The sequence below is a fragment of the Urocampus carinirostris genome, chromosome 2 (genome assembly GCF_059441175.1).
Source record: "Urocampus carinirostris isolate Australia breed hairy pipefish chromosome 2, RoL_Ucar_1.0, whole genome shotgun sequence".
NCBI classification, from domain to species: Eukaryota; Metazoa; Chordata; class Actinopteri; order Syngnathiformes; family Syngnathidae; genus Urocampus; species Urocampus carinirostris.
Window position 1 is genome coordinate 30,035,272 of NC_142350.1, and position 19,332 is coordinate 30,054,603.

The following is a 19,332-nucleotide window of genomic DNA, read 5'->3' on the forward strand; positions in this document are numbered from 1 at the left end:
GTGGATTTTCTCGAAATAAATTGGTTTGGCGTTTTTTTCTGAATTTCATCTTAAAATATATGGTATGGCTCTCTCCCTCTCAAAAGAAAAGCAAAATGTTTTGCTATTGTGGCTCTTTGTGTTAAAAAGGTTCCCAACTACTGGGTTAGAGCATATCACTATGATTAAGTACTCACAAAAAACAAAACCAGCACAAAAAATGCACTTTTCTTTTCAAATAAAAACTCTCATCGACATTGCAATACTGGTCTAAGAAATTGCAATCAGGTTTTTTTTTTCCCAAATTGTGCATAGTGTGTATTATTTAGAGGCTTCTAGTGAGAAGATAAACTTAATTCATTTTAAAATTAAAGTATAGATGTAATAATACGCAGACATATATGAACTGTCATATAAAGGTGCAACACTTATAGCTGTTTCAGAGGTCGGAGCCCTACCAAAAGGAAGCTGACATCATTGTCCTCCATCTTGCTACTACGGGTACCACAAAACCTTATAAGGGTTAGGCAAAAAAAAAAGAGGAGTAAAATGATGCATACTCTTCCTTGTCCATTTAGAGTGACATTTAGTGGTCAAATAAGACAGACATTCCCTTAGAAAATATATACACAATACTATCCAGATTAAAACAAAAAAAATTAGAGTGTGTTAATTAAGCTTGTTGTATTTCCTCTGATTAACGTACTTTGCAGTATTTATTCAATATAAAAAAAAAACGCAGATAGAAACTTTCTATTTTTTTAAATAAACCGTCTATACAATGATGGCAATGAATAACCTTTCTTGATTTTTACTGAAATTAATACAGATAAAAAAGGGGAAAAACTTATATATATGAAATCTACTACAGTAATATATGATTTGAATTTGTGGTTCGCTCATTCAGTTGCGGTCATTCTCAGACTCTCCTTTACTTTTAAATTAGCTTTCCGTCTTAGGCTTCAAAGTAAAAAATTGTTGTTGCTCTACTTTTGAGTATGTGCTGTTTCCGTCGTGCAGTGGTTAGCATATTCGTCTAACACAATAGATCCCTGGTTCGAGACCCGGTGGAAAGATTTGTTGGCCCGGAGAGGGATGGGCGCCACCAGGCTTTACTTACCCAAGACACACCACATGAAATGGTGCCCCTACAGCTCTAATTGTTAAGGGAAACTACTGCTTGCTTAGATTAAATGTTCACTCGTTCAAGTCTATTTCTGTTGCAGAGGTAAATCATTATTAAGGTGCTGTAAAATCCAATTAACGATAAACAGGAGCTCAAAGTGTGCTATTACTCACAGTAAAGAAGAACCTCTAGTGTATTGCATTGTAGTTATCACAACAGGGTTGACCTATCTGTATTTACCTCGGGTGTATATTGCTTATGTCCAAGTGAAGACGAAACTACGTGTTAACTAAGCAGCTACACAGCACCGCTGCGCTTGCCTCGGCACACTTTTGCACGGATTATCTCGATATGGCATGTGTTTCCACCGCAGGCTATGTAGGTGACATCCTAGCAGGCGGACAGCACGCTGCTTGCCAATGAGTTAACCAAAGATGACAGGAGAAGATATTAAGCAGAGATTATCTCTGTACTGTAAGGGCCGCAACCTTTTATTTCTTACATTTTTTCATAGTCGTCTTGATAATCTGTTTTATATAGTCCATTGTTAATCAAGGACCAAAATGCATAATTTATCTACAAGCTATACTGGGCCGATAAGAAAAAGAAGACAGCTGCAGCGTTGGCAAAAAAACTTGACCAAAAACACGCAGTGTGTAACCAGGCAAACCGGGATCCAACAACAACGGTTAGGACGACAAACATAAAGGCTGGGATATAAAAGGGATTAAACCCAACGGACACAGCAAAACCACTGCTAATGTTGCCAGACAACACATGGTGGGCAGCCAAAAAGTCCCAACCGGGAGCGAAATGAGCGGTATGCAATCGTTGTTCTCAACAATCACCGTCCCCTTTCTGAGCTGGCCTTACATGTTGTGTTATTTGAATTTGCCATTTTGAAAGTGCTTTGTTGCTTCAATGACATCACAACTCTACCGCAAACAAGCCAGATGGGTCAAGTTTGAGACGAAATTTCTCGAGTCCCCCGGCGATTGGAATATTTTGCAACATATTTTCGTAATTATGGGGATAAACCCAACATGTTATTTGCTTAATTGAATGAATTATTAATTTCGGAAAACAATTAATGGACAACAACGGGATGTTGGTAACCAGAAAACACAATTCCACTTAAAGCAATGTTTCCTTTTGTCTATTTTTCTGTCCAGAGGGAGTTTGTGAAATCTGGTTGACCAGCGAAGACACCGGCGCTTATGGTCGAGACATCGGGACCGACCTGCCAACTCTACTATGGAAGCTGGTCGAGGAGATTCCCGAAGGAGCCATGCTAAGGCTCGGCATGACCAACCCACCCTATATTTTGGAACACCTTGAGGTATGACGAACCTAAAACTTAAACTAGAGATCCTTTTTTTTCTCCTTTCTGCTTATTGTTATCCCTTCTAGTGGACAAATATTGCTTTGTCTAGATTTCATATACTAAATGCCTCTCTGGTTTGCTTAGCAAGCAGTATTGCTGTAAAGCTCCATTCATTAGTGCGGTTCATTCTCCTCTCTCACTAATGAGTCAATTAAGGACCATTGTGTCCTCTTTAGTCGTTTCGTTTTATCAGTCATTATTGCCTTGCCTAATGGAACAATGGACAATGTTATCCCCTCTTTCTCTCTCTGTTCAGTCCGCTCCTCACCATGTGTCTTGTCAGTCTTACTTACTATCATTGAAATCTCCCAATTTTCACTCTTTTTTTTTCTATTGTCTTTGTGTCATATTTTTCAGTACTCAGTAGGCTTTCAAACATAATAGTTTTTGGAGAGGCGAAAGGAAGCTGAAACCAAAATGGAAATATTTGATGGCGTGTGTGAGGAGAGATTATCAAGTGATTCTCTTTTCCCTAGAATTCTTCGAATGAATCAATACAGATAATAACATCGTTTAAATCTGTGACGCATGCTGTGGTCTAACAATGTTGCTATTGTTTTCTATGAATTCAATCAGTGGTCAATACTGTCTAGACAGCTGAATGTAGAATCGTAACATAATGCAAACTCAAAAAAATCAACCAGTATTGTATTCTCTGTCTTGTTAGCCTCTTGGAATTGAATAATGTTTACAAACAATGTTCTAGTGTGTATGTAGATTGACCAATTCAAATCATAATAATACCATTGTTTAATATTATTCTAAAGATTTAAAATTAGATCTGTATTTTTTGTCATTGATTATAATGTAGCAAACATTGTAAGAAATGAGATTAGACATGGAACCTCAGGATAAATACTAATTAAGACTTAGTTAAGAAAAGCGAAAAACACGATACAAAATATGGCAGGATAAACAGGCAAACCTATTAACAATATAGTGCTTGGAGACAGAACTCAGTTTTAAATGCATCATAACAATAGTGCAATGAAAATAGTGCAGGTGTGGTGTGTCTTGTTCAAGTACAGCCTGGCGGCACCCATTCCTCTGCAGGTTGTTTTACTTATGGGGGGGGGGTCGGCATTTGCTCCCCTACATGTAACAGATGATACTGGTTTCCATGGTGTTGGCAGTAGCCTCCTGATCTGACTCTGATACAGCACATTCATCATCTGGTCACCTTTTTCTGTGTGTATGGGGTGGGTGGGGGTCGTTTGTGGGATAAAGCGCATTCCGTGATACTATTCTATCTATCTATCTACCTTGGTCATATCCCTCAAGAGGGGTGACCGACAGCAAGACAAACACATACAATAACGAGGAAAATAAAAGTGATAAAAACAGCAAAAAAAACCACACAAAAAATGTTTGGACCATGGCCAACCCAATTGCCCAAACACCCAAACAAGTTAGGCACCTCGGCACCTAAGTTGGTCGTCCCTCCAGATGAAATGGGACACCAGAAAGCGGCCATGTCACTCGGATCAGGGTGACACAACACACTCTTTTGTTCAACAGCAGGGCCCGACAGCTTTCACTGGTTTACCCTTGACGCGTCATACGGGTGCCCAGCCCATCCTTAAGAACGCGTCCACAATCCCAATATCCTTTCACAACACCTCTCCTCTCCTTCCTATCACCAACAAGAGCTCTAGCTTCTATTATATTTAGACCTCTTTCCTGCAGTGCACTCATAACACCAATCATCCACGTCAATCGCAGCCTTCCTCTTGGTCTCCTTCCATTTACTTCTGTTCTGTAGATCTTCTTCAACATTTGCTCCTCATCCATCCTCTCCATGTGTCCAAACCAACCGAGTATTCTTTTATCAACACGCTTGCTCAGTTCCACGACTACTCCAGTTCTGTCTCTCACAATTGCATTTCTCAATCTATCCAATCTTGTCACTCCTAACATACTCATTAATAGTAGTAGTATATAGTAATTACTCAGAAAATGGTAACCATAAAAATTGCTGAAAGAGCACTTAGAACTGACCACTAGGGGTGGGTGATAATTAGAATTTTGGTATTGATCCAATCCAAGTAAATACAAAGTATTATTGATCAATACTGATCGAACACCGATCATTTTTACTTGGAAATGTCATGTTTATTGAAAAATGAAAAATAGTTTATTGTCATGTTAACATGTCAAATGCAAAACGGATTAAAATGCACAATGGTTTCAGAACACAAGTCAAAAGAGTAAATCCTAAACACTGCAGTGTAACAAAATAACAGATATAACAACGACACCATGACAATTGTACCTTTCATTGCATAATTCTTTGCAAGTGCAAATCGTGTAAACAATACCATTATGCACAAAAAAGCGGTACTCTGAGGAAATTGATGGAGCGATATATCAATACCAGGACAATAGTATCGATCGCAGGACTGTAGTATCCATCCGATCCAAGTATGTATGAATAACTGAATGAAGTTTTCAGATTCAGATTCAGATTCAGATCTACTTTATTGTCATTCTAGTACACGTGTATACAGAACGAAATGTCGATGCATCTGACCCCCACAGTTTCCTTGAATGTACAGAAATAAATAAAGTTGTTTGTATTTTGGCTACGTATAGTATTTTACCATAGTGCCGATAGTGCAAGAAGAGTAGCTAACCAGATGTGCAAAATGGGCAGTCAGGTTAACAAGTCAGGTACACTGTAACATTAACACTGTAACAATAACGCTGTAATTTACCATAGTGCAGAGAGCAATGTGCAATGAGTGGCAAGCTATAAAAAACTGCCAGTAGTGCAAAAAGTCAGATTAGCAGCCGTTTAGATTTAAGTTAACTATATGTTAGATTGACCATTTAACAGTCTAATGGCCAGGGGGACTAGACTATTGCGGAGCCTGGTGGTCCTGCACCGCACACTGCAGAACCTCTTCCCAGAGGCTAGCAGAGTGAACAGTCCATGATGGGGGTGAGAGGGGTCCCCGGTAATGTTCTTAGCATGGGATAGGCAGCGCTTCTGGCCAATGTCCTGAATGGAGGGAAGTGTAGTCCCGATTATTTTCTCTGCTGTCCTCGTTACCCTCCTCACACTACCCCAGTCGGTAGCGCTGCAGCCTCCACACCACACAGAGATACAGCTGGTCAGGATACTCTCTATGGTGCCCCTGTAGAATGTGATGAGGGAGGGTGGGGGCAGGTGGGCTCTCCTCATCCTCCGCAGGAAGTACAGGCGCTGCTGTGCCCTCTTAACCAGTGATGCAGTGTTCACGGACCAGGTGAGTTTGTTTGTAATGTGCACCCCTAGGAACTTGATACTGCTGACAACTTCCACAGCCTTGTTGTTGATGCAAAGTGGGGCATGGTTGGGCTGGTTTTTCCTAAAGTCGACAATGATCTCTTTAGTTTTGTCAACATTCAGGACCAGGCTGTTGTCCCTGCACCAGCCCACCAACTGCTCCACCTCCTCTCTGTAGGCTAGGTCGTTGTCATCCCTGATGAGGCCCACCACTGTTGTGTCGTCAGCATACTTCACGATGTGGTTTGTGGCGGACCTAGGGACGCAGTCGTGTGTCATCAAGGTGAACAGCAAGGGGCTTAGGACGCAGCCTTGGGGGGAGCCCGTGCTGAGGTAGATGACATCTGAACTGTTCTGACCTATCCGCACTGATTGGGGTCTGTCACAGAGGAAGTCCAGCAGCCAGTTCCGCAGGGGGGTGTTGAAACCCAGGACTCTCATTTTGTCTACCAGATGTTGTGGGATGATGGTGTTGAATGCTGAACTGAAGTCCAGGAACAGCATCCGCACATGGGTGTTCTTCTCCTCTAGATGTGTCAGGCTCAGGTGAAGCGCAGAGGAGATGGCATCCCTGGTGGAGCGGTTTGTCCTGTAGGCAAACTGAAAGGGGTCGAATGAGGAGGGGAGACTGGAGGTGATGTGCTCTTTAACCAGTCTCTCAAAGCACTTCATTATGATAGGAGTCAGTGCAACGGGCCGGTAATCGTTGAATGATAAGATCTGGGGTTTCTTTGGCACTGGGATGATGTTGGCAAATTTGAAGCATGATGGTACTTTGGCTTGGTCTAGCGAGGTGTTGAAAATGTCTGTTAGTACACAAGCCAGCTGATCGGCGCACTCCCTAAGTACCCGCCCCGGAATGTTGTCCGGGCCTGGAGCCTTCCTTGTGTTGACCCTTCTCAGGGTCTTCCTCACGTCAGATGAGTCCAGGTGGAGTGCTCTTTCGTCCTGGTTTGGAACCGCTTTCGCTGCAGTGGTGCCGTTTTGTGCCTCGAACCTTCCAAAGAATTTGTTGAGGTCATTCAGAAAGTCCATGCTAGTGTCCTGCACTGGGGCGGTGGTTGGCTTGTATTTGGTAATGGCCTGAATGCCTTTCCACATATCCCTGGTGTTGGTTTTGTTGAGGAAACGTTCCTGGATTTTTTGACTGTACGTTCGCTTTGCTAGTCTGATAGCCCGGTTCAGGTTAGCCCTCGCTGATCTCAGCGCCTCCATGTCACCAGATTTAAAGACAAGGTTCCGTACTTTTAGTTGTTTGCGTATCTCAGCAGTCATCCAGGGCTTCTGATTGGCACGGGTGCATATAGTTTTGGTATTGCTGACGTCTTCTGCACATTTACTGATATAGGCTGACACAGAAATGGCGTACTCATCTATATTTATTGTGTTGTTGTAAGTGGCAGCCGATTTAAACATGTCCCAATCAGTGCAATCAAAGCAGTCCTGTAGTGCCTCCATTGCCCCCTCAGACCACACCCTCACCTGCTTCACTGTAGGTTTTTCTCTGGTCAGCAGGGGCTTGTATGCTGGAATTAGCATAACAGAAAGGTGATCTGATGAGCCAAGGTGGGGGCGGGGGGCTGCTTTATATGCACCTTTGATGTTTGTGTAGGCCAGGTCTAATGTGTTCCTACCTCTTGTAGCAAAATTTACATGCTGATGGAAATGCGGGAGAACTGTTTTCATATTGGCCTGGTTAAAGTCCCCCGCCGCAATAAAAATGCACTCGGTGTAAGCATGCTGCAGTTCACTCACAGTTCGGTAGAGAACGTCCATTGCCTCCTTCGTATTAGCGCTGGGGGGCACGTACACGGCAGTAATGATGGTTGCGCTAAACTCCCTCGGTAGGTAGAACGGTCTGCAGATCACCGTCAAAAGTTCAATGTCTCGTGAGCAGTGTTTCGAGATTATCTTCGCATTTCTACACCAGTTGTTGTTTGTATAAATGCATAGACCGCCACCTTTTCTTTTGCCGGTGAGCTCGCCGCTTCTATCGGCGCGGAAAGCAGTTAGCCCCACAATGCTAACAGCGTCACTCGGGATAGATGAGTTTAGCCATGTCTCCGTCAGAATTAAAGCACAACAGTTCGTCAACTCGCGGTTCGATGAGAATTCCAATTGTAAATGGTCCAGTTTGTTGTCCAGGGAGCGGACGTTGGATAGGAAAATGGATGGTAGAGGCGTTTTGAAGGGTTTAGCCTTCATCCGAGCCGTTAGCCCGGCCCGACAACCTCGTTTCCTTCCCCGGTCACAGCGCTTCCGCTTGCCACTTTTACTCGCTGCTTTGAAGGCCGCTGTGTTCTGTTGACGTAGCACTTTTGCTACCTTAGTAGTACTTGCTTGATATCGATATTTAAATCAATCTGCCTACCCCTAGTGCTAGCCTCCTTTTCAACTTTGCGTTCTAAAAAGTATGATAAAATGTCTTTATGATGTTGATTCCCACTTGCATTTTCTCCTGACATTTTGTGTCATTTGTATAAATATATGAACTCAAATGAAGTAATCACTAGTAACTTCCACAAAGCAGCTAGGTCTTATTTCTTTCAAGATTACAATTAATCTCTGAGGAAATGCTTTTTGAAACGTTGTTGTGAAAATCATAAGGGAAAAAAGAGAAAGACACAGAGAACTAATGCTGAGTTTTTTTAACCCAGAAAAAGGACAATGACAGGATTGTTAAGTTGACAACATAGGTGAATTTGAATCAAACAATTAAGCCTGATCAGCTATCATCAAGTGGAACGAGGACACAGCCAGGGGAAAAAAAGACAGGGATGAAGGCCCGGGGATAGATTTGAAGGCTAAAGAGGAGCCAGAACAGAGCTGTGGGATGTAGCAGTGGAGGTTGTAATTAAGCAGGGGTTAATGGAGGTGGCTAATTGTCCCCCACATGTATAGGTAGGGTTTCTGCTTGGCTACGTTACAATTAAAAAACGCCCTCCTAATGATAGGGAATAACAATTAACCGATAATTAGAAATATGCTGGGATGACACACTAGGCCGTTTCTGTGTGTGTATCTTAATAATCATTTCATATGCTTGCAACCCGTTTATTGTTAATGTCCATGCATCACATTGAATTATATCTTTTCTTTTTCCCCCGTTTAATTCCTCAGTCAATTAACCTACATAAGAAAAGATAAGAGTCATCCTCTTCACTTATCTTTGCTGCTCTTGTCCCTCATTTAGCCTTTTTTTCCACTCAACTTCCACCCACACTTCCTGATTTGTTTCCCCCCTACCACCACGATTTGCGACCCCCACCCTGACCTACTTGTAAATGCTACACTGACAACTATGTATTGGATAATATCCATACTTGTTTATCTCATTCTATTTATGTTGAACCTTTCATGCAATTCAACTTATGGTAAAAATTCCTTAAAGAGCAAAAAATATATATATCTATACATTTTATATTTTTGTTTTTTTCATTTCCTGTTACAACAGAAAACTTGAACGGCAATTTGTGTATAATATATACATTCATATATTTTTTTCTAAAATAATGATATTAAATCTAATTTGTTCTTTTTTTTTTACAAAAACAACAAACATGATACTTAAATTGAGCAAAGTAACCAGCTATCTTGGATTTTTGTATGCATTGTTTTTTGTTTTACTACAAATTATAAATTTTACATTATATACACATATATATATATATATATATATATATATATATATATATATATATATATATATATATATATATATATATTAGTGTGTGTGGTACATGCATACATTCATGCATTTTGGCCTTCTTCCTAATTGCATGATGTTGTCCATTTTCTGCACGATGTTGGCAGCGGCTGATGTTAAAGGCAGAAGAAAAATCAACCTCACTGTCATTTATAGTGAAGGCCAAATTACACCCTGTTGCCTTTTTGGTGTTAAAAAGACCAGCGTAAAATAGGATCCTAGTAAATGGCTGCGATCGAAGCTGAAAATGTATAGCAACCTTTTCGCTCCTGCTGAAAAGTTCACCTCTCCAAGCACACTTGCACATTTTTCGTTTACCTTGTCTTCTTATGACACACAAGAACATGCAATTTCCTCTCATGTGCTTCCCATTTCTTTTTTCTCCCCCTTTTTTTTCTTCCCCTGTCAGACAACCTCCGTTCCATTTGCTGATTGGAGCAGTTACAGACTGAGTCGCCTCTCATGCTCTTCTGCTCTCTGACATTTCACTTGATTGCATTCAGCAATCAAGATTTCCTTTTAGAGTTGTTTTAAGTAAAATGCCACATTTTTTGTTCCTTGTTTTTTTATGTCATTTTTACACAATGATGTTTTTTGCCATTCATCTCACTGTCCATTGAGCCTCCAGCTAACAAATTGCTAAATGGCTGTCAAAGGGGCATCGGTTTATCCTTTGATTGTGCAAGGTGTCTGTGCAGGCTCAGGGTTGATACCTGTGCGGCCGTTTTTGCAAGACTGAATTGAATTGAGCATGGGAGCGGCAAATGAGCTGTGAAAGTAGCCCCGTACGTTGCAATCAGCGGCGGAAGAGATGAATGAAATTGCTCTTGTCCATTAAACGCCCTCCTCTAAGCTCCTCTGAGTTTCACCAAAGAGCCATTAGATATGCTGTTCACACATGTCGAGCTGCTTGCTCGTGCGCTATGCAATACTGTACACAACAAAAAGCTTATTTGAAAATAAGAAAACAAAATGGGGCGGCAGTAGCTCAGGAGGTAGAGCGCTCGTCTTGGGATCAAGGGATCCCAGTTCGAATCCCGGCTCGTCCGTGTTACATGTCGAAGTGTCCTTGGGGAAGACACTGAACCCCTAATACCCCCAATAAGCAGGTTAGCGCCTTACATGGCTGCAAGGCCGCTATTGGGAAATGTGAAGCACATTGTAAAGCGCTTTGGGAAGTCATTGACTTGAAAAGCGCTATATAAATGCAGATCATTTAATTTCATTTCATTTAAAATTAAAAAATTAACGACGTTATTTTCCGAACTATAAGGCACACCAGATTTTAAGGCGCACCTCATTAAAATAGTACTTTGTGATGTTTTTTTAAAATTTTATTTTATTTTTTATTTTTTATTTTTTTTTTTTTACATAAAGGGTGCACTGGACTGTAAGGTGCATATCATTCAAACTACAGAAAGAGCAACAGTTGCATGAAAAAAAATACATTTAAATTAAAATAATTTATTTTATGGAACATAAATTAAGATTATGACATCTGGTTTCAACGCGAAAACCAATGAATTCATTCATAAATAATTACTGTGCTGTCTTCAGTCCAAAATGGTCCTTTTTTCTCCAGCTAAATCGCTAAAGAACAACTTCCAATAACAAAAAAGAATTTGAAACGAGCATTCAAATGTCTTTGTCTATGCTGCCGTCAAAGTTATGCAAAATTTAGTGGTCAAATATCACAGTGTCTCTCTTTAAAAAAAAAAAAAAAGTTACAGCAACATCGAGATTGAAAATGATTTAAACTCTACAATGACTAAATGTCATCATAACAAGGATCTAGATCATGGTTCGGGAACTTTTAGGTCAAGAGCCATATAAAGTTATTTTCATGGGTACATATGGTTATACTAGTTGTGCAAATCCCTCTGTAGCTTTCCAATTCTCATAAATTCAAAGTCGAGTTTGGTTCCCTGCATAGCTGAAGCAAGGCTGAAAATAAAAGCTGTTTGGTGCAGTATTTAATCGGCACAGTCCCGACTACAGTTTCCAGTCAAGATGTCACACCAACAGACCCCGTTTTGGCTGTACATTGCTAAAGAATACTTTGTATGGAAGCTCATTAAACATTCTATGCTCACAGATGCGACTCTTCATGATAAAAACCCACACAACAATGTGTAAACACCCAGAAACACCAGCCAAGAACACAGAGTGATTTAGTGGGCGAAAATATGCACACACAGCATGCTCCCCTCTCTCTCATACACGCCCACTGCGCTGAAGGGAAACACATCCATTCATTTTTCGTTTGCAGTTTTTTTTGTGTGATTTTTATTTTACAAAAGAACTCTGCTTGCACCTTCCTTTGAACCATTATTTACGGGAAAAAAATGATGGTCAAAATGAGCGTCAACAATTTCAAGTACCGTATTTTTCGCACTATAAGGCGCACCGGGTTATAGGGCGCACCCCGAAAAAATAGTTTTTGGTCCAATTTTTGACATAGATGAGACGCACCGGATTATAAGGCGCTACAATGGGAACGTGGACAAAACAGTCAGATAGTTAAGTCCAACTTATTACCCCCTTAACATTCCCAAAGCTTGCAAAGACGCAAATACGTGTCGAGAACACGTGCGGATGCGGTGTCCGTACGATGTCACTCAAATGCATCGTTCCATCATTCGGAAGGTTAAAGTCTTGGGATTCAAGAAATGCCACACATTTCTTAGTTTCTATTTTCTTTTTCGCTCGCAACTTTACTGTGCATATGACAATAAACACTTGGAATTGAGTTGAATTTAAAAATAGACACTCCATTCCATCCATTATCTGCACCGCTTATCACAGAAACATCGAGTTCAGTCTGAAACAAGATACAGGGACAATATAAAACCCGAAGTAGCTCACCGAAGTCGTTGTGTTCATAATAATGTGCAGCCAATGTCCTCTTATGTCCGTGAGGGTAGTAAATCCAGGAGAATAAAATAATTTCAAATACAGAATAGAAAAAAATGCTTTCTCTATGCCGTCAGCCACGTGCCATAAACATTCATCTTTTTTGGCCAATTGCAGGCTTTGTGTTGCCGTTTAAGCCAATGCCAGCCTGTAAATGATAAAAAGGATCCGCCTCTTGACCTCCGAATAACTTTAGCCAATAGTGATCGATTCAAATGATGATTGACACATTGGTTAGCCAATGAAACGCCGGTAAATAAATCCCAGCATACACCGTTGTTTTGGCCAATTGCAGGCTTTGTGTTGCCGTTTAAGCCAATGCCAGCCTGTAAATGATAAAAAGGATCCGCCCCTTGACCTCCGAATAACTTTAGCCAATAGTGATCAATTCAAATGATGATTGACACATTGGTTAGCCAATGAAACGCCGGTAAATAAATCCCAGCATACACCGTTGCTTTGGCCAATTGCAGGCTTTGTGTTGCCGTTTAAGCCAATGCCAGCCTGTAAATGATAAAAAAGATCCGCCCTTGACCTCCGAATAACTTTAGCCAATAGTGATCAATTCAAATGATGATTGACACATTGGTTAGCCAATGAAACGCCGGTAAATAAATCCCAGCATACACCGTTGTTTTGGCCAATTGCAGGCTTTGTGTTGCCGTTTAAGCCAATGCCAGCCTGTAAATGATAAAAAGGATCCGCCCCTTGACCTCCGAATAACTTTAACCAATAGTGATTGATTCAAATGATGATTGACACATTGGTTAGCCAATGAAACGCCGGTAAATAAATCCCAGCATACACCGTTGTTTTGGCCAATTGCAGGCTTTGTGTTGCCGTTTAAGCCAATGCCAGCCTGTAAATGATAAAAAGGATCCGCCCCTTGACCTCCGAATAACTTTAACCAATAGTGATTGATTCAAATGATGATTGACACATTGGTTAGCCAATGAAACGCCGGTAAATAAATCCAAGCATACACCGCGTACTACTTGCCGTTCGGGGGAAAATCGAGTCGGCGGCTGCAAGTTAGTTGGAAAACTTTGCAATTTTAAAATTGATCCATAAATAAGGCGCACTGTATTATAAGGCGCATGGTCAGCTTTTGAAAAAAATAAAGGCTTTTAGGTGCACCTTATAGTGCGGAAAATACGGTAACTGTTGGAGGGAGATAAGTGGGATATTTGTTGATATGGGACACAGCCTCTGGCATTATTATTTCATAAATTTTATCAAATCATCTAACGTCACACTGTGAAACCAAATGCGCTGTGAATTTCACTTTTTTCTGGAGAATGGGTGTGGTGGTTTTGCTCAATTTTGTATTACATGATATGGTATGGCTCTCCGAAAAAACCCACACTATTCTTGCACCTTGACACCAAGATACACAACAGATGCAAGCAGGCAAACTACGTGAACACACTGTTAGAAGCCAATACTTCATGACCGTTTTTATTTTAATGAAGCCTTTTGGGACCTCTTTACATTAGCGGCTTAATATTGCATTGTGTGAGAGACCCCACACTAATTGAAGCCTCACAGTAAAACTATTCTCTGACCTCCGCATCTTTTGTCTTTTGAATGATGCTAATCAATTTGAAGGGTTCCTGTAAAGCGTGCTTGCAAAATGCTCTCTTTCTATTCAGTATGATGTTAGCCCATTATGAACCAAACCACACTTTAAGAATGCAAATCGATTTCCGCAGAGTTGCCTGACGCTCTTTTCTTTAAAGAGCCACAGAATCGCTTGCTAATACGCAGCTGTCGACTATCTGTGGCCCCTTTTTGCGCCACCTCGCTGAACACTGCAGATGAAGGCCTTTTTTTCCCCGGTGTTCTAATTGGCCCTATTTTTTCTCCTTACAGTTGGCAGCAGCTAGTTTTTGTTATGCTGAGAGTGGCCAACTAAACTCCTGGGTTGCGATTTTGACACAGCAAAAGTGAAGTAAACACACTTTATTGCAATAACCTTGACTCTAACAATTATCTAAAACAATCTTTTGTGTTCTGAGTGAATTTAAAAGTAAATAAGAAATATTTGATTATTATTCATTCATTCATTCATTCTTTATCTGCACCGCTTATCCTTAGTAGGGTCGCAGAGGTGCAGGAGCCCATCCCATCTATCTTCAGGCAGTGGGCAGGGGACACCCTGAACTGGTTGCCAGCCAGTCGCAGGGCACACAGGGACAGACAATTCGCTCGCTCATTCACCCCTAGGGACAATTCGGACCGGCCAATTAACCTGACAGGCATGTTTTTGGAATGTGGGAGGAAACCGGAGTGCCCGGAGGAAACCCACGCAAGGACGGGGAGAACATGCAAACTCCACACAGGGGGTTTCGATCTCATGACCTCAGAACTGTGCCGCACACACGCTAACCTCTGCGCCGCCGTGCTGCCCTCTAATTATTATATTTCTATATATTTTTTTGCTGACAATTTAAGCATTGCTTCCAAAATTATGATAACACAATACTTCCATGTTCATTTTTCAATCACTGTCATAAATACAGATGCACCCAAGGCCCAGTTCAGGAATGCCTAAAATGTCATTCTGCTATAGTGCCCTGCGCAAATATTCGACCCCCTTGAACTTTCCAATCCTTCACAAACATTCCAGGCTTCAAACATAATCTGCAAGTCACTCGGGGTTTCCCTTTATCAGTTTTGAATATAAAGTGACTGAAATCTTTGCCCAATCTTTAGCCCAAACTTGGTGAGGTTAAATGTAGAGCAGTTGTGAACAGCAGTCAGTTTCGCCACATATTCTCAATTGGATTCACGTCTAGACTTTGACTTGGCTATCCAAACACCTGGCTATGTTTATTTATTTGTGAACCATTCCATTTTTGATTTGGCTTTATATGTTGGACCAATGTGCTTTTGTAAGATAATTCTTAGTCCCGGTCTCAGGTATTTTGCACACTTGCTGTTGTCTGTCTGAACGGTCCTGCATTTGGCTTCATTTATCTTGTTCTCAACTTCAAATATCTTACCCGTCCCTGCAGCAATTCCCATACTCTGTTTCTTTTACGCCAAACTTATCGTTTTGCCCAATGTGGCCCAAAAATGTGATTTCGGTTTCATCTGAACTGAGCACCTTCTTTCACATGTTTGGTGGGGTTCCCAGATGACTTGTTAAACATGACTTAATGAATATCTGGAAGAAATTCCTTTCTCCTTGCCATTGTTCCATAAAAGCCAGATTCCTGCAGTGTACGACTAGTTGTTGTCTTATAAACAGACTCTCCCACCTCAGGTGTGGATCTCTGCAGCTCATCCAGTGAGTGAGTGATTATGGGCATCTTGGCTGCATCTCTGATTCGTCGTCTCCTTGTCCAAGGTGAAATTTTAGAGGGACGTCTAGATATTGTTGGAGTTGCAGTGGTCTGATTTACCTTCTATTTCAATATGATTGGTTGCTGAGTAAATGTTTTTATATCCAAATCTGGCTTTAATATGCTCCACAACACTATCTTGGACCAGTATGGCGTGTTCCTTCGACTTCATGAACTTCTCTGCACTTTAAACAGATTCCTGAGACGATCAAAAAACAAGCACATTTATATGTACATCAGGTTACACGCAGGTAGATTGTATTTATCATCATCAGTCATTTAGGAGAACATTGGATCATTCAGACATTCTCACTGAACCTCTGGAGTGAGTTTTCTGCACTTAAAGTAAGGGGTTAAACGATATTGCAGGCGTTAAAAAACAAAACTATGCAGTATGTCTCTACTTTACAATTGTGTCCCACTTTTTAAATTCTAGACAAAACAATGATGCATTTAAGTTTGCAACGTGCTTTAGTAGAAAATTTGAGTATTCAATAAATGTTGGGTTGTAATGATACATTACTTTGATTTGAGTCAATCACATTTGTAAATTAACTGTTAACAAAAACATAATTAAGGGATACTGTATCTTACATACATGTTATTCATGTTAATAATTCTTTGTTCAACCGCAGAAAGCTATTTGTTCTGTGTATTATTTGGTAAACAACTTTTAACAATGCTGGAGGAAGACCTGTATAATGCTTTTTGTTTGATATACAGTCACTTCAGCCACTCATACTAGGTGACAGCAATGTTACATTGCGGGATCTTTTTTTGTTCTCACCACAATCCACATATTATTAACTGCTCTGTGAGAGATGCTGCATACATTATTCCTCAGGGAAAATTAAGTGCAATCCTTGAGATGTATAATATCATAAGAGGCTCGGTTTCTCCAGTCTGCTGCTGAGTGCAGTTCCCACCAACTGGGATTTGACTTGCTACCATGGGAACGGACTGTAAAATATGCTTTTCTTCTGATTCCCCCACTTAATAGAACTTGTGGCTTTGTCTATAGGTGTATATGCTTTACAAATACATGAGGTGTCTGAGAGTCCCCTGGCAGTGTCACAAAAGAATCACTCTACCATTATCCAATTTAAGATGTAACAAAATTGTTGTCCTGTTCTTGTAGGATTCCTCCTCCACCTTTAACACTGTTTTTCAAGAGAAACTGCCACAAGGTGAAACATTCTTGTAGTGATTCCGCCCATCAAAGGGGAACTAGGTCCTGGACCTAACCAAACAACAACATAGATCAGGGTACATATATCGGGAACACTGGCGGGAAAAACTTCCACCTTCTTTATAACCCCCAGACTTTAAGGCTATTAATTGAATCCTCTTTTTCACACTCTGACCTTTAACTGCTTTGCAAAACTCCCGAGTTAAATGTAGTTTGTGGTGGGAAAGCTGTGCTGAAAAATAAATATGATGAAACATTTATTGAATGTATGGAAATATAATCTAGGGAAATATAAAGAAGTCTAAGGCGATGGTGTCTGATTTAGGAAGTCCAGAAACGCAGGGTTTTATCACTACTGTTTTCAAAAGGTGTGACAGATGCACCAGACCGGTGATCTGTTTCTTGAGGAGCTCTTACAGGTGTGTGATGGAGAGCATCCAAACCAGCATCCTGGTAAAGAACAATGACAAAGAATGCTAATGTCTGTTGAGAAAATCATACATATTTAATTTCTTCAGGAATTGGCGTTTTCTGACCATCCAACTGACTATTTCCCAAATTAAACTAGGTTTATCCCTAATGAGCAGGTTCGTTAGCATGTCAAAACCAAAATATCCTTTTAATTATGAGCTGCTTATTGTGTCAATAATACAATATTATATCATGCATATGCTACTAAAAGATGAAAGTGGAAGCAATGGTTTGATGTGTTAGAAAAGAGTGAATGCAGCTTAATTTAAAATCAAAGTAAACTTCACCAATGTATCCGTAATCCAAGCCAGGGAACAAGCAAAGAAAAGCCATGGTTCAGGGAACAAATGTCAGAATCCCAAAGACAATTTCCCAAAGAAAACAAAAGATGTGTTTGTTTTTCTCAAATGCAGGACGGACCTATGAAAGTTACTGTTTGATTCTAGTGAGAGCTTTGAACTTGGTTGTTTTAGCTGATATGTTCCTTTCAGCTCTATCTGATTTTAAGGGGCTAGATATCAGATCTTTTGAGCTAAGCCAGTTAAGATGGAACCTTTCTGATTTGTGTGTCTATCAGAGCTGATATAGAAAAGATGAAAGGGTTTTGTGTCTTGCTCGCCTGAATGAGAGCGATAGGCTTTCGTGGGGCAACCTAGCATAAAGTGAGACAACGCTATGCCAATATTTACATGATAAACAGAACACAATCACAAAAATGCACATGTGCTGCGATTCCCCCCCCAACCCCCACCCAAAAAAAAAAATTAGCCCAGGAGATGATGTTGAAATTTCTGATTGTTATCGCGACATCATTTTTCTCTCACCAAAGTGTCTGTGAACACAAAAAAGAGCTGCACTTTTCTGCGATCGCTAAAGACAAAGATTCATATCAGGATTGCGGATAATGATTGGAGGATGGGATACACTCTGAAAGGCACGCACAATAAATGGCTCATGTGAATGAAAAGTCCTCCCGTTGCAGATCAATCCCCGCCCAGTCAGCTTTCACAGAGCCCTGGTTTTCAAACTACCGCATTTAGACCTCACTTAATTTTGTTATTCACATGCACAAACACAGGGTCATCTTGGAATCCTCCTTGATGAGAAATATCCTCTGCAACATATTGCTGTACCTCATGGTTGATGCTGCTCGCATGCTGAACCAACACCACAAAGAAACAAGGAGTTTGCGCACATGGATCCAGTTTCTACCCTGGTATCTGTTGCTGACCTACAGACAGACAAGTGTATCCTTGTCAAAATAATTGACAGCTCACTAAGCTCAGTTCACAAGTGCTAAAGGCGACAGTATGGCATCATCCCACAGTGCCTGCAATGACCTGTACATACTAATTACGCTCACAATAGACATGCATGCAACACCAGTAGTGGAGCACACTAAGTTAATTTTCCTGCTAGTTTAGTTAATTGTGATAATTAAGCATTAATTATTGAAAAAAAAAATCAATGTACTGTACTTAAAAAAAAAAGTTTTCTTTGATAAGAGGATAACCCATATTAAGGGGTTAATGACAAAACTGGAATAACTTTCAGCCTGTCTATTGCATTGGTTCAGTGTAGTTTGGCTGTGTATTATTTGCCATCATGAAGGTAGTAGATCAGATGATGGTGTTATAATACTCTGTGGTTTGCAATAATCTGTAGTCTGTGTAGCACTTTGAGACTCTTTGTGATTAAGGGCTATACAAATAAACTTGACTTGACTTTCTTACTCACTGGAGTTGAAACACCGTATTCACCAGCAATAGTAATGGTAGAGACAACAATCTCTCAAAGAGGAGAACAGTTATGTTTAAGGCGAAGGGGAACTTCAGATTCCAGCTTCTTGTGTCCAGGGACTGACTATAAGGGTGCTATTTTTGTTAGTTTCCAACAATTTCTAGCGTCTGAAGTACACAAGAGATAACTTACTATTTGGTTTCTCGTCA

The 19,332-nt window shown here is 40.6% G+C and overlaps 1 protein-coding gene across 2 annotated transcripts in view; it reads left to right on the forward strand.

Annotated features, from left to right (window-relative positions):
* cdkal1 (CDK5 regulatory subunit associated protein 1-like 1) overlaps window positions 1-19,332 on the forward strand; it is a 381,323-nt gene that overhangs the window by 214,126 nt on the left and 147,865 nt on the right. For both annotated transcript variants that reach the window (XM_088326179.1, XM_088326180.1), the window contains one exon: window positions 2,278-2,444. In XM_088326179.1, the coding sequence (XP_088182305.1) occupies window positions 2,278-2,444 (167 nt within the window). The remainder of the gene's footprint in view (window positions 1-2,277; window positions 2,445-19,332) is intronic.